This window comes from Lytechinus pictus, chromosome 15 (genome assembly GCF_037042905.1).
Source record: "Lytechinus pictus isolate F3 Inbred chromosome 15, Lp3.0, whole genome shotgun sequence".
Taxonomy (NCBI): Eukaryota; Metazoa; Echinodermata; class Echinoidea; order Temnopleuroida; family Toxopneustidae; genus Lytechinus; species Lytechinus pictus.
Genome location: NC_087259.1, coordinates 29,083,104 through 29,099,633, shown reverse-complemented (window position 1 = coordinate 29,099,633; position 16,530 = coordinate 29,083,104). Strand labels below are relative to the sequence as shown.

The window sequence follows — 16,530 nt, the reverse complement described above, 5'->3', positions numbered from 1 at the left end:
ATATTGATACAACAAACATAATTTTTTGACTAGGATATTACTATTAAAAAGTGAATTAATTTTGATTGTTATGTTTTTAAAACCATTCATTTTTGTTAAAAGTTGCACAGATAAAGTAAGAAATTATATCCCAATAAGCAGGAGTTTTACTTGTTTTTTATTACACAGAAATGGACATGCTCTGCCATTATAAGGAAAATGCCACTTTAAAATAATTTGATCTGGGTCCTTGTTTCCCAATGAATTTGATCCTAATTTTGCAATTTTGGTAACTTTCATGGAAATCTTGAATTTGATTGGCTGTTGAGCGCAATAGCAATATAGCCTTCATGAAATAGGCTCCAGGTTTGATTTTTCTTTTTTTGTGTGTGAAATCATCGACAGTGGAAAACTTTCGAGTGAACTTCATGCATGCAGTGTTTTTAAAGATGACCTTCTCTCTTTCACAAAGATTCTATCGCAATGGTAATGCTTGCATAGAAATTCTTTCCAGAATATTTTCTTTTTGGTTAGTGTCTGCTGCCATAATTACATTTTCTTTGTACATGTGTGTGTGATGTTTATAGAATGTAAAAGATATTACTAGGGGTAAATAAATATGTAGATTGAAGAAACATTATTTATTCAAAGGCATCAGTCATCATAAAGATTTGTGTGAGATGTGTAACTTGGTAAATTTTTTTTCCAGAATCACAATTTAACATGAAACAAACCTACATGTCTGAACATCATTCTCTTTTTTTATTATCTCAATACATTTCTAATGTATAAGAGTCCATTGGAGATACACACGTATGTAATGCTTGTTGAATCATTGTTTCCAATACTTTTCAATTCGTAATTTTACATGATGTTTATCATTTGTTGAGATAAAAACAAAAAATGTACACACTTTACAGTACATGTAAATACAGGAATTACCTGTCTCATTTGAATTAATTACTTTGTATCTTTACTGCACATGTATGTGCAGAATAGCACTGTGGTACAAATTTCTACCATTACCAGCCAGCTAGGCTAGCCTTACTGTCTGAGATAATTCCTCCCTACCTCAAAGTAAATTGTTCCACAAGCAGATAAAGCAAAGCAAAGACCTGAGTTCTGAAACGATTGACTACTGTTGGAGGTTACATGGCTTTTGTAGAGACTAAAAGTCATTTGTAATTGTATATCTTTTCTCCTCAATTTCCAAGTGTCAATACGCACATACAACTCAATCAAGAGAACGCATTTTGTGTATTGTCTGGAGCAGTCGTACCCCCAATCACACTTCTATTCAAATTGCCACAGCAAATACTACCAGTCAGCCTGACTGATCCCTAAAGATTTAGAAGCCTTATGATACAAGTTTTGTTGACTTACATGCATTTTCGGAAGAGCTCAAAGTATTTAAGAAGTGGTAGCAATTCAAAGCCGACTGGCAAACTAGTTTTAGTGAAGGATCTTTAGTCTGTAAGACGCCATATATTGTGTGTGGTAGGTGTGATGAACATGTAAGCTCACAATCCTCATATTGGGTGGCCTTTGGTACTATAGGAAGTGTGTCTATGATCAGAGACATATCTATATAATATTCACACTGTCGGTGGTCCTTAGGACTTATTCATGAATACTAGTACTTGAATGAGATGGAACTATAGAAATAGGCCAGACATTTCAGGAGAAAAATATGACTCCACGTACATATTCAGAGAAAAAGTTGAACTTTGGAAAGTTGAAAAGATCTTGGATTGAAATTAATCGTATACCAAACTTTTTTTAGTTCCGCGTCGATGAAACTTTTTTTATAGTGACGACAAGTTTTAAAAATCATTTTAAATTAATCAATTTTTTTTTGCTTTGAGGCTTATATTATTTCTGTAATGAAGTATGAAATCCCCTTTTTTTGGTTTGGTTTCAGCTTGTAAAATTTTGCTTAAAAATCAAGAGAAATTCTAAGTTCCTCAAATCCTAATAGATTTGGTTGAGGAGAATTATTGCTTGGCAGCCTAGTACTAGGCTTTTTTTTCTCCATAACTTGTCAACTGGGATGGATGGAACACTCAACCAGATAGCTGTACATGTACATACTTCAACCATAATTTCATCAAAAAATGGGTAGCTTTCTGGTTCTAAGCTGTCAAAGATACCAAAAAACTAGAAAATGGGTATGTGTCTTTGAAAGGAAAGGGGCAAAAAACAATGAATAGGGGTGTTTCCTGTCATACTCACCCCTCATTTGGTCTGATACCTTTGTTTCCTAAATTTCTTTGATAACGGAAATTAGCCCCTGATCTTAAATTTATTTGTCCTGCACCCCTACCCTCCTGAAATTGTGGAATCAGTTAGGCCTACATCCTGGAAAATGTTCCAGAAAGAGAAAAAGAAGAGGCTGATTTTTTTCTTCTGGTAGAGGAGTATTATACATGCGAAGTATTTTGTAGAGAAACTAGTAATACTTAAAGTGTAACCCTAAAATGACATAGGCCTACATGTATTATTGCCGAAAATATGAATGTCAAGTCAATATCAAATTCCTTATTTCGTTGTTGGATAGATCACTGTCTGAGGTGAATCAAGTCAATCATGGCACGTCTCTCTCAAGTCAAATACCATCAATTCAAGCGGCACTGTCATAACAACTGACATTGTTTGCTCAAAGAATAATTTTCTTTTGACAGACAAATGTTAACTTTTAGAGTATCTTTTTTGTTTGTTGTATAGATTGATCTGAATACAATGTAGATATTCCCCAATGAATTATAAAATCTCAGCTGTCCAGCTTTAAGACTTGAACTTTTATTGATGATAGTTAGGTTCACACGATGTTGCTATTATATTAAACAGATTAATTTGAAGTTTTAAACTTTGCTATTAATAAGTTTGTAGTTAGCCATGTGGAGATGCACAGGCCGTTGGGGTTGTGAGGTACAATGATCAACACACTCAAATAGTTATTTTCCCAGTATGCCGCAAACTTACCCATAGTTTTACTCATAAAAGGGTGAGCTTTTTGATTAGCCACCATATGAACGTAACTATATTTCATTGTAATACTTTTCAATTCTGGGATTTTAATTTCCAGGCGAATCTGAGGAAAAATATGATTGTGTCTTGATATGTTATGACCCAATGACCCAATGGGGTCAATATTTTTACCATAATATTTTATATGCCATAAAAACAATTTAGATAATCATGCATACAACGCTGATCTTAAATATTGTGTTGTTCTTTATTCTTGGAATCTTGTTTGTTTGTTTTTTTATGTGATACTTTTGTTATCCTGTGCATTTTCTGAATCTGGGTGTGTCTTCCGATTACCCTTGTACGCATTATTACTCCTTTCCTTCATTAATGTCAAACATAAACATTCTGTAACTCCTGGTTCGCATGATCTACTCATGCTCAATGGCATTCATAAACTTTTGCCGCCAACAATAACAAGTATCCCATTGATATCATTTAAAATGAGGTTAATGTACTTTCATTGTCCCAAATTTTGGATGGATTAGATTTTTTTCTCAGTTCTTTGTTTCAACATATCGAAAGAATCGGCAACTTGAATTGATTTGAATATTATCACAATAGGAAATAGGGCCTATCAATTACATGGAGCTGATTTAGAAAGTTTCTTATGATTAAATTCATATACCCTTTTTAGAGTTTGGATGATAAAGGTTTGCATAGTAGTATCCTTAATCTTAGAAAATTGAGTTTTAAATCAACGATAAGTTCTCTTCTGATTAATTGAATAAAAAATACTCTTGATTGTTTAATGTGCAGTATGTTTCCACATTTTTTATTTTATTTTTGACAGTGGGAAGATCTTTGTAACAGCCCCTAACGTGTTACGGATAGGAGTCAACGAGACGGTGACAGTGTCAGTATTCAATACAGAACCAGAAGAAGATGTAGAGGTTACAGTGTATATTCGGAGAAGTAGGAGGGAACCAATAGAGTTTGGGTATTCATATTCCACTGTAGCAGTACGCAGAGGTGAGTCAGGGAGGAGGAGAGGGAGGGGGGGGGGGGAGGGAGGAGGGAGAGGAGGGAGTGAGGGGGGGGGGTTCCATGACAATTGCTCCAATGATAAATTTGCTTGTTAAGCAAAACATAAAATCTAACATCTATCTTCACATTATTCTGAACCAAAAACTCTATTACAATCCTAACTCTAACCCTATGCCCTCTGATGAGATATTAAGACTGAAGCAAATATCACAGGAGCAAGTGTTGTGTCACCAGAGGAGAAATAGGGGGAACCAATAGAATTTGGTTATTCATAATCTTCGGTAGCTGTACGCAGAGCTGAGTCAGTGAGGAGGAGGGGGGGGGGGAGAGGAGGCAAGGGGAGGGATAAAATTGTGAGGGGATGGAGGAGGAGGGAAAGAAAGTTTAAAAGTAAAAGGAGTGGAAGTAGCAATGTGAAAATGAGGTTCAAGCGAAGGGGAGGGGAGGAGGAGAAGGAGGAGGAGAATAAGAGGTCAACAGGGGTAGGAAGGAGCAAGAGCAGGAGGATGAGATCAGGAGTATGGGATGAGGAGAAGGTGGTAGTGAGGTAGAGAGTTCAGGGCAAAGAAGGAGTGAGAGGTGAGTTGAGGAGGAGGGATGGAGGAAGGGAGGGAGACGAAACCAGGAGGAATTGTGAAGGAGCAGTAAAGAGGGGAGGTGGCAAGAAGGAGGGGATTCTGATGATGACGTGGTGATGAGGAGGTGGGAGTTGAGTGAGAACAGGAAGAACTAGGAGGAGAAAGGATGAGGAGGAAGAAGTAGGAGGAGGAAGGAGGAGAAGTACATGTACATGTATTAGGCAGTGGTGAGCAGGAAGGATAATATAAATAATAAATGAAATAAGTACATTACATGCAGCTGAAGAAATCCTTTAAACTATTAAAGAAGTCTTAACGTTATCAGACTTATTTCTTAAAGTACATTGGCAGACTTTCGGATCATGAGTCACAGTACAATTCCCTGGAAATAGGAAATTCTTTCAAAAGTGTATTGTTATCTTATTTGATTAAGTGCTCCAGATATTCAATATTGTAAAGAAATACCCTTAACAGCTCCAGTATTGGGACATTGATTTAATAGTATTATTTAAAGATCAGATTTAGCTTGGGGATATTTATCTTCTCTCAGTCTAATTATATGAAATTCAATTCTAATGTAACTTATGAATCAATCAAATCAATCACTTTATTGAAATAAAATTCAATGAACAGAATTCAGTTATTCTAATAAATCATTAAATGGAAGGGAATGATGTTTATGTAGCACTTTTCAGCATGTTGCACAATACTATGATTAAAGCAGTTTCAAGAACTTCTTTGGTAAATGATTACTGTAATAAAGTGTAGACTGTCATGCAATGCCTTACCCTATTTCAACCAATTCAATATAAATCATAGAAGCCCAAAATAGTTTGCATCTCATGGAAAAGTGATTTAGTGGTGGAAAATGTGATGATTGCTGGGTATTCCATTATTCTACAAAGAATGAATTGACGTCATAGGAGCCAGGGAAAGTTTTTGAAAAACCCTGATGTGATTGTGAGATGAATTGAGTGACGTATGACTAATGGTAGAATGATGAGGATGATGAGGGAAGGCGATACCACCACCACCACCTGTTACGGATGTTTTGCAATAGGCATCACCCCACCCACCTAATGTTACAGAGGAAATGCCTTAGCCAATAAAGCAAATGCCATAGCCAATAAAGCAAATAAAATGTTTTTTTCATAGAAAATGAGTAATTAATTGTGCAACCATGAAGTAAAAAATATTGTAATTGAAGTAGAATACATGTTCATGCCCTATGTTTTATTTATGGTCTTAGTAATTACTTTCTGGTCTACTGGTGTTTTATGATTTAACATGCCTTTTATATTTTGTCTTCTGAATTGTGAAGTACATAGAACTGCACCAATCATTATGAGCTTCATGAAATTTCCTTTATCATTACTAAATATGTACATATACATGTATGTACAAATTCACAACAGACACAAAACAAACTAAAATTAAAACATTTAAATTTAAGCTTATATACCTAAAACTACATGAATATGACTATAATAGACCATATAGATTATTTGTCAAGATCGTTCAAGGAATTTGACCGATCCTAGTGGAATGACCCATGAATTAAAGTACATATGAATCATAACTTTCAATTCATTTTTTTTTTGCAGGCACCCCAGTGACCACCACTGTGCAGGTTGGTACAGGGTTTTACCGTGACCTAGCAACAGAAGGTAATGGCTATGCAAACCTGGTAGTTAGTGCGCCCTCGCTTGGTTTCCTTGAGGAGAAAGAGATCTTGTTATCCAACAAGTCAGGATATGTTCTACTTCACACCGACAAACCAATCTACACACCCAACCAAGAAGGTGAGTAGAAAAAAGAGGTTAGGGCCAAACCTCATTAAAAAAAATTTGATAACCATTAAGGACAAAATAACTAGGAGGTTTATTCAACTGAGAAAAAAATAAGAAATCTAACTCCTCCAATGAAAGTACTATTTTGTTGCATATTCGCAATATCAAAAATTTAAGAAGTACTGTTTCATCGATTAAAAAATTGCCTCTCATTATTTTAACAATTTTTCATAATTATCTAGGTTGTTTGGTGAAATCCAAACAGAAAATAGGAGGTTTATTTTTTTTAAGCCTCAGACATATTCCAAACCCCAATGTGTGCCAATCGTAAAAAATATACATTTCGCACCCATGAAATATCAGTTCAATTTCCATGTCACTTTTTTCGGAGCATACATGTAGACCTGCTAATAATTTTTTAATATAACCTAAACATATTAAGTATCTACATGTTGTTTGCGAGTGTTTGTATCTTAGTTACCCTGAAGAATATGTAGGAGTGAAGGATAAATATTACCTGCCTATTGTGGACAACCAAGTGACCTACATTTTAAGAAATGTGGGTCAAACCTTAAGTGCCATCTTTCTTCACACAGTAGGGTCTAAATTAAAGACAGAGCGTGGAGGTCAAGATTTGATGCAAGAAATCTCCAACTGGGGTGATCTTTGGTTTGCTTTCATTTTATACCTATGAGCCCTGTAAAGATACCCTACCTCCACCATCACACCTGGACAATAGCTTGCTTAAGCGTGGAATATTACCATGTACCACAGAGAGCATTATCATCATCATCATTATAAATCTTACAAATATAAACACTGACTTTTTTTTTGGAGAACAGTGATTAAGTGTGGAACTCTCAAAGTGAAATTTAATTTTGATTAATCTAAAGATTGCTGAATGAAAGTGGAAACTGTTGCTGCTATGAAAACAAAAGAGAGTCTAAAATATTATTTGTGCAGATGAGATAACTTGGATGAATAACAAGTCAATGGTATTGGTATGATTTATGGGTATTTATTATTTCTCTCCTCCACATCTGTCAAATAAAAGATCGTCAAAGTGAAAGTACATATTTTACAGGGTCTTGACAGACAACAAGGGAAGGGGAATTCCAATGTTTTCATGTCCGTGCTTGTGCCAGACATTATGGAATGTGTGCATAGGTTTCCTTGGTAACTTGCCAATTCGTCCACTGCCAACTCGTCCATTCACCACATGGTCCATTTAGTCTAATGCCATTCCGTCCCCATCAACATTTCGTCTAACAACCATTTGGTCAAATCATGACACTTCGTCTAATCACCAGTTCGTCTATGACCATTTCGTCTCATAACCAGTTGGTCTAATATTCGGTTTATTTTCATTCGTTTTGCCCAATTAACACTAATATAGACTAAATGGCTATTGGACCAACTGGTTATTAGACGAAATGGTGAGTGGACGAAATGGCAATTAGACCATACAAGTGGATATTGGACAAACTGATGGTAGACGAAATGATAGCAGACGAGTTGGCAATTGGACGAATTGACATTGGACCAAATGAAACTAAACCCTTTCCGTGACAACCAGGTCCAGACCAGAGACCCCAAAATGTGGTGTCCCATTACTTTGAAGTTTAGTCAAGTTAAATCTTTAAAATCTCACAAATCCTATGGTTTTGCATCAAGCATGTATTTTAGTAGTTTAATGCTACATTTCTTTGTTGAAAGAAAACAAGTAATAAAAGTGTAATTTCTTATAAAAGAGCAAGGATCCAAGCAAGGATCTGTGTTTTCAGTGAACATTTGCCTGGAAGAAGAAATTGATAAGTACAATGTCAACACATTAAAAAAATCAATATAATATGTCTGTTGATTCCTTTTGTCAAAATATGGCAGAATGTACATGTATACCATACGTCCCATCGTCGCCTGAAAAGTAAACTATGGAAACATATAAACAAGGTTCCAGAATCAAGGATATATTTTTTTTTTCTGTTGGTTGGATGATAATATTGGATGTTGGTCTTCAGCCAAGAATCCCTTTTTAATCTTCTTAGAAACAACTCCAAGAATTTGTTGCGTGCTGTTTGCAGTCTCCTTCATGATGGTATGATAATGTAATGTGATTCATTAGTCAACATGTGAAATTTTCTAAGAAATGTGGGAGAAAAACAATATTTGACCTGGATTTTAAATTGTACAGTGCATGTTCCTAATGTAGCTCTCCATTTTTAGAGGTCCTCTTTATTTATTGTTAATGAGTCCAGTGAAAAACTTACTACTACAAGGATGAAACTCTCATGAACAACATTGAAATATAAGAAAAATTCTCCTGAACAAAGTTTTAGCCCAACCATTGAATTTTTAAAAAATTTATTCATTCAACATATTTATACAGGAATAAAAAGTAACGTTTGATTCAGCATGGCTGTTTTTCATCGATGTCCTGTTAAAACACATGAATACATCATAAAAATTATTTCCAGTTATAACAATAGAGATCTAAAAAATAAAGTAAAGTACAGTATAAAGTTTTAAAAAAAATAAAAGGATTATTGTACATTGTAACTTACAAACAAACCATGTCTTGGTGACTCAGGTGTCATGAATCATGATGTCAGTAACTCCTTTCTCTTGTTCTTTTCAATTACGAAAGACGGGTTAGAATTCTGAACATGAATAAAAAATTTACTGATATGAACTTTTAAAGAGTACAGTGTAGTACCTTGTAGATTGCGAATATATATGTATCCACTCTGTAGAGTTCTCAAGGTAAATAAGCAACTCAAACTTTGTAAAAGTGAATTTTGTATTTTGTTCTATAGAAACCATTTGTACATGACTGTTCCTTGCTCTGATATCAACCTTATATAAAACAAAATAATAACAACAACTTCAAATGAACTTTTTATGCAAGCAATGATACTCATGTTATTTCTAGGAATATGAACCTTGCCACTGGATTTGTGCAAACCACAGGTGGATTTATACATCGTTAATCAAGTGCACAGTTGATGTGTAATGAATTATCCATCCAGAATGAACAACCACAATGAACATTTTCCAGAGAGCGAAAGAAAGAAAATGAGGGACACTGTCAGTAACATGATAATGAAGAAAAATAATAAAAAAGGATGACATAATAATATTCAGATAAATTCAATTTGTTTATTTTCTTAGCATAAAAAATGATGTAGCTTATATGTATATTTACTAATTATAATAAAAAACATAAACCACAGTAAACTTGAGGTAAGAAAGAAAAAAGGGGTTTTCTTTACAACAAATACTAGCAAACATACATTTGTAATAAAGTAGAAGAGAAGAAATGAAAATTGATTGTTTGATTAAATTTAGAAAATGATATAGAAAGAACATGTTTACATACGAGAGAGAGAAAGAGAGAAAGAGGAAGGGGAAAATGGTGAAAGAATAAACATAAGGGATTAAAAAAAAACACTTTTGGCTTTTGAATATAATTGTTAGCCGAGCAATGACACCCATGTATTCGCCTTGGCTTTCAATATGTTAATCTCATTGCATTGATGTCATCTATTGTAAGCTCTTTTCAATCTGTTTGTATTTGGTCCATGCTTGAGTTTAAAAAATAAGGAAAATAAAGGATTTGTTGTTATTTTGCTGAAATTACCTGGAAATTCTGGATAAGTCTTCATTTTAAAGTAGATCATGACCACACAAGGTGGACTCATGAGATAAAAACAAAAAGGGCAGGCAGTCAAATTGTTCAATTTGCATCAACGAATATTAAAGTTCGATCAGAAATAAAAAGAGGAAGAGAGTCAGGTAAGAAGTATGGATATGGACAGAACAAGAGAAAAAAGAAGAAAAGATAGTGAGGAAAAGAATGAGTAAACAAATGATGAGAGTAGAAGGGAGAGTGGAAGAGAGAAAGGAAGAGAGGGGGGGGGGGGGGCTGTAAGAATGTGATTTATAAAAAAAATAACAAACAAATCAGGATTATTATTTTTTTGTAAGAGTGCCAAGTTCCCCTGATGTAAACCTATTAAAACATGAGGAATAGTCCTTGCTTTGCCGATATTTAGATAAAAAAGGATTATCAAATCTTATAAAGGCTAACTGAAGAATATAAAAGGGGAAGAAAGTCAGCATGAGTACAGGATTAGTTCCAGTGGCCTGCCTTGGTATGCAGTGAGTCTGTGAACATTGGTAATAAGAATAAGAAGTTGTAACTTTTGTGAGGAACAAAAAGAGAATTATTTCACTCTGTTGATTTTTAACAATATCCTGTGAAAATCGATAATCTATGGTTTCCTGTTCTAAATTGTAGTGAAGCACCATATACAGTAAAAAAATAATGACTACTGCATTCTAGACATCTGCATTATATATGTTAAAAAAATAATAAGTTTTGTATTATATGTAAATATTGCCCCTCTGTTCCTGTAATGTGTGATTTTTCTTTTTTAGGAAACTAATGTGTTAACCAGCAATTACTTTGATGGGAATAAAAGGGGAAAAGGGAATAGAATAAGGAGGAAAATTTATATAGAAGTAGAAAAGGATGAGGAGGAAGGAGGAGTCATGAAGGGTATGTAGAAGGGAAGGAGGTAGAAATGATATGATGAAAATAAAAAATACATGAAAATGCAAAGAGAAATAAAAAAGTGGAGAAAGGGGGATTACATTAGGAAAAAAGGAAATCGGTGACCAACAAGAAGAAGAATGAAACACTATGAAGAAGAAGGCAGATGATTTGAGAGAGAAAATTATGAAATAATACATTACTAATATATCAAAGTTACTTTTATGAAGGAGTCGGACACAAATAGGATGGAATTCATACATTTCATTAAGTTCGGAAAACACATTTCCCACGTGATATTACCACATATTGCACAACATCCTTTATAATGTGTAATATATCACCACTAAAACCCAAATTATTTCTGATGATGGGGGCCTTGATATCTTTACAATCCTCCAGTTGGTACTAGGGTGTGTTGTCATGGGGGAAATATGTTCATACAGATTACAACAGAGGGTTCGTAATTCCGGAAACATGCATGTTCCGAGTAGATTGCCGTTATGACGATCATGTTTTCTACATTTCATCTCCTTGTCGTCATCATCCCTGTCCCCAAAGTCAAATCCTGGATGTAGAGGTCAAAGGTCAAAGTCGATCAGCTGTGGCTCAGGGTCAGGGGTGGTACCCTATTTATGGAATACTTCTTGTTATGTGTGTTGTGTGGGTGGTGGGTGGTATTACGTGATGTGCAAACCTTTCCTGTTAGTCTGTCATGCAGACCCTTTGTTGGAAGATTCAAGTGGCGTGATTGGGAGTTTTCTTAAAGTTACTTAAAATTAAAGCAAAGGTGTTGGATTGGGAGCTAATCTTATTCATATCAATCACATATATAATTATGATGCCAATGGTGAACAGCATTTGTATAGTGCTATTTATCTGTTAGCAAGAAACTTTCAAAAACACAATATGCCACACACAGACCTGCCAACCAGTACGTTTTTGGCGTATTTAGTACGTTTTTTTTTTTTTACAAAATCGTAATTTATTGAGAAAAATCATCTCTATATGTCTCTATCTCATAAAACTTTCAAATATGGTTATTAGATCAATGTAATTTCAGGTAACCTGTTTTTTTTTCAATCATTTTGTTAAAACCAGGGTGAGATATACACATGTTTCAATGTTTTTTTTTTCATCTGCAATAGCAGTGCGCATTTTAGCTTGCATGCAGCTTGAGCGCTGCGATGAGTGAGTGCGCCACGCATTTTATTATGAAATACACTTTTTTGGGGAAAAATACAGTTTTTTAAATCACAGAATACAGTTTTTCATTCCCAGAGGTTGGCAGGTCTGCACACATTATTTTAAAAAATTAATGGATCAAAAGATTCCTGTAGGTCTTCATAGCAACCCTGGTTCAGTAATGCAAAAGGGAAAAGAAATGATTATTGAAGATATTGAAATAATAATTTGTCTCTTGTATCAATCTTTTCTTTTTTATATTTCAGTGAAGATTCGTTTAGTGGCTGTAGACCAGGACATGAAACCATCATCGGAATTGGTAAGGGTTTTAAATTAATGTATTCTTCATTCAATCCTATTTTGGAACATCTGTACAGTAGGAGAGACAGATGCTAGAAGCGGAAAACCCCTTTATTTTTAATCCTTCAAATTGGAATGCCTGAAATGTCTCTAGTTAGGGTCGATTAAAATTGTGTATTAATTCTTTAATCAAGATATGTTAAGTAAATGAGAGGATGATCAGGTGTTTCATAAAGCTTTTCGTAACTTGTACACATGACTTTATGAACGACTAGTGATCCTTTCTTAGGTGTGATATCAACATCAAGGGAATTATGATGTATATCGTATACCACAAGAAAGGATCACCAGTTGTTCATAAACAAATTATTTGAAAAGATCACCCACCAGGCACAGTTGTAAAAAGACTTTAATTATGATTGATCATATACATGTAGATTTGATATTTAATATTGAGTGGATTCATGGTTTTGTGAAAGGTGGTACATTTCAGTCTCATTTATTGATCAACTTTAACAATGAATGTTTGAGAGAGAGATTTATTTTGATGAAACTGTATAGATTAGCTTCTCACAAATCATTCTATTCAACAGGGCAATCTATGATCATAATTTATAAAGGCTGTGAAAGCTCAGAATATACACTGGCCTGGGGCACTGTCCCACTTACTTATAGATCAGACAGTAATTTTTTTTTTATTGAACTTCAGCCCATTTCTATGTTAAGTTAAGAAAGAAACATACCAAAGTTAAAAGGAGACTGATGAATACTTTGACAGGTAAAATTCAAAGATATGTGATACAAGGTTGTAGAATGAATGTTGAAATACATTTCAGTTCAAAGATAAAATTAAAGGATTACTTTTACCTCACACAATAAAACTTTGATTTGTATTCCTGGATGTTTTTATTTATATGTTGAAAAATGGATAAAGAAATGAAAGAAACCAATAAACTTCAACTTAAAATATTGTATATTAAATTGTATGATGTACATGTCAATGAGGATATGAGAATCAAGGAAAATCTTTCCATGTAGTCAAACCAGTTCATATTGAAGGATCCAAACAAATTCAGAAGTCACATGAATATTGGACAGAATCTAAGAATCTCTCCTTTAGTTCAAGTCCATGTGAATTATTGATGTTTGCAGCTAATCCTTTCCTGTTCTTATACCCCATGTGGCTCAGATATGCGCATAATTACTAAACCAACATTCATCCAAGGTTAACTTTTGTAACAGGTCTTAAAATGGTATGTGGTTTCAGAAACATGTAGCAAACCAATTTTAGCTCTTATGAGCTTAAATCAAACCTTGCTTTTCTTGTTAGAGAGTATGTCAACTTCAATCGGCGCATTTGCTGTAATTGCCGAAAGAGAGTCAGTGGCGGAGACCAAGCGATTTGTCATGCAGTGTTCACAGAAGGTGGTTTCAAACCGCCTCGATCACAAGAATCCCCGTTAAATTACGAGAACTTTTTTAGGCTGAAAAATACCCATTAATTATTCCTGCATTCACACCGCCCTGAAACATACCCTTCGGGATAAGTTCCTGAAGTTACGAGCATGCGCAGTATGGTCTGATAAGCAGCAAGGCGCGAAATTCAAAATCACTAGCCCAGCAGCAACCCATGCACGGCGCCGCACCCAACGACACGCTGGGCTAAAAGTTCCCGTAATTTGCTTTCAGACCGCCAAAATACCCACGACCTTGGAAAAATCCCCGCGAAAGTTCTCGTAATTTCGCCAAGTACCTACTATTTATCGGGTATTTTCTTTCGGGGATATTACGCGTAGTTTGCTTTCAGACCGCCAAAATACCTGGTATTTTCTGATCGGGGTAAATTTCCCGATCAGAGAATACCTGGAACTGGCGAACTTCGAGGCGGTCTGAAACCACCTAGAGCCCGGGTAGTAACCACAAAACATGACAAACTTACCCTCACTAAATTTATTAAAAAGTTCTGGTAATTTGATGTTAAAGGCACTCCAAATTGCCTTTTTGGTTACTATAGGAAATTCAGGCTTTATGATATTTTGGCTATCCTATGAAATGAACGATAAACAACTGAAGAGGACAATATGTATTTAAATAACAAAAACAATTTTTCATATTTATTTCCAGGATTAAGGGTAGACAGTGAGGAAGCCTTTCCAATTTTTTTATGTGCATTTGATTTTCATGAATATTTGTGCTTCAGAATCTGATAAGCAATGCATTGAAATTATACTGGAATTCTCTTAAATCTGATTCACTTTGTATCAAGGAGAATTATAAACATGGTAGAAGAACTTTCACTTTGATTAGAAATGGGTCTTTAAAAGTTTATGTCTTTTGGTCTTTGTGACTAAAAGCGTAGTGCAACAACTGTTGCCCTCTTGGTTACTCTCAGGAGCCGATGGAACATTGTTAGGTTATGCTTGAGGCCGGTGTGGGATTACAAAAGGCGTCTCCTCGCTTTTGAACTGAAGAAAATGAAGTGAATGAGCATGTTTTACCAGATTAAAGTAGCAACTTGTGAGAATACTCTCAAAAAGGAGGATTCTGATGGAATAGGGAATTTCAGGAAGTTTTCCGCCTATTATAATTTTTTTTACAAATGTAGGTGACGTCAGACATCCAATTTTTTTCTGAGAAAGGCGAGACGTTTGTAAAAGTTCTCATGCTGGGTTAGTGCAAAGAGGATTTTTTTTAAAGATATTGGTCATTTCTGAAATTACTAGATCTATGGTTTTGACTTTTCAGTAAATTAATATTTCACTTTAAACCCCCTTAGAAGATTATTCTCTGTTTGGTTTTGGGGGGATTTTTTTCCCCTGTTGACTTTTTTTCAATAATGCATTTGAAAAGTTGTATAATGCTTAATTGTCTTCCTTGGGAAACAGTATGGGTCTGCAGATGATATCACGGTCCATGTCCATGTAGTCGTGATCTTAGACTTTTGGTTGCAACCTTTTAATTCAGAAATCTTCTCAGTGGCATAGACCTTTTCTTATCAGGATCATTGTATATCAGAGCCTGTATGATGAAATATATAATTGTCAGCATGCCTACTCTGAACTAAAAAAAAAAGGGAATTTTCAGATTTAGAGAGGGCAAACCAACAACTTCTCGATGAAGCGGAAGGAAGCGATGATACCTTGAGGAATATTAATTTATGGAGGAATGTGATTCCCATTGACATGGTCGATGCAGAGTGATTCTTAGATACCATACATGAGGGAGTAAGATGATACTAAATTGGTACCCTTAGGGAACCAGTCTAGGTCTGCAGTCATGATCTTTAGGTCTTAGCTGCAGCCTGACCTTGTACTTCAGAACTAATCTCTAGGGCCTGGACCCATTCATATCAGGATGAGTTTTTATTGAGCAGAGCTTTGATGATAAAATGAATTATTGTCAACATGTTTATCCTGAACTTGAGAAGATTTAAGTTACCCTTTGTATTAAAGAGAGGATGGACCAACCAGTTTCCATTGAAGCGGAAGGAAGCGATACCTTGAGGAATGTTAATTTATGGAGGAATGTGATTTCCATTGACATGGTTGATGCAGAGTGATTCTTAGATACCATACATGAGGGAGTAAGATGATACTAAATTGGTACCTTAGGGAACCAGTCTAGGTCTGCAGTCATGATCTTTAGGTCTTAGCTGCAGCCTGACCTTGTACTTTAGAACTAATCTCTAGGGCCTGGACCCATTCATATCAGGATGAATTTTTATTGAGCAGAGCTTTAATGATAAAATAAATTATTGTCAACATGTTTATCCTGAACTTGAGAAGAATTTGGTTACCCTTTGTATAAGAGAGGATGGACCAACAAGTTTCCAATGAGGCGGAAGGTAGCGATGATACCTTGAGGGATATATCTAATTTATGAAAGAATGTGTTTCATTTGGACATGGTTGATGCAGAGTGATTCTTAGATATCATACATGAGGGAGTAAGATGATACTTAATTGGCACCCTAGGGAACGAGGTCTACATGTAGGTCTGCATTCATGATCTTTGTTGGGTCTTAGTTGCAGCCTGACCTTGTACTTCAGTACTAACCTGCAGTGCTTGGCCCAATTCACATCAGGTTGATTTTACAGCTAAAACCAATATTGCGGTATAAATTGTGTGTGCTG

At 35.1% G+C, this 16,530-nt stretch overlaps 1 protein-coding gene across 3 annotated transcripts in view; it reads left to right on the top strand.

Moving 5' to 3' along the window:
• LOC129277555 (complement C3-like) overlaps positions 1-16,530 on the top strand; it is a 57,613-nt gene that overhangs the window by 6,376 nt on the left and 34,707 nt on the right. For all 3 annotated transcript variants that reach the window (XM_064110449.1, XM_064110451.1, XM_064110450.1), the window contains exons 3-5: positions 3,800-3,978; positions 6,176-6,373; positions 12,365-12,417. In XM_064110449.1, coding sequence (XP_063966519.1) covers positions 3,800-3,978; positions 6,176-6,373; positions 12,365-12,417 — 430 coding nt within the window. The remainder of the gene's footprint in view (positions 1-3,799; positions 3,979-6,175; positions 6,374-12,364; positions 12,418-16,530) is intronic.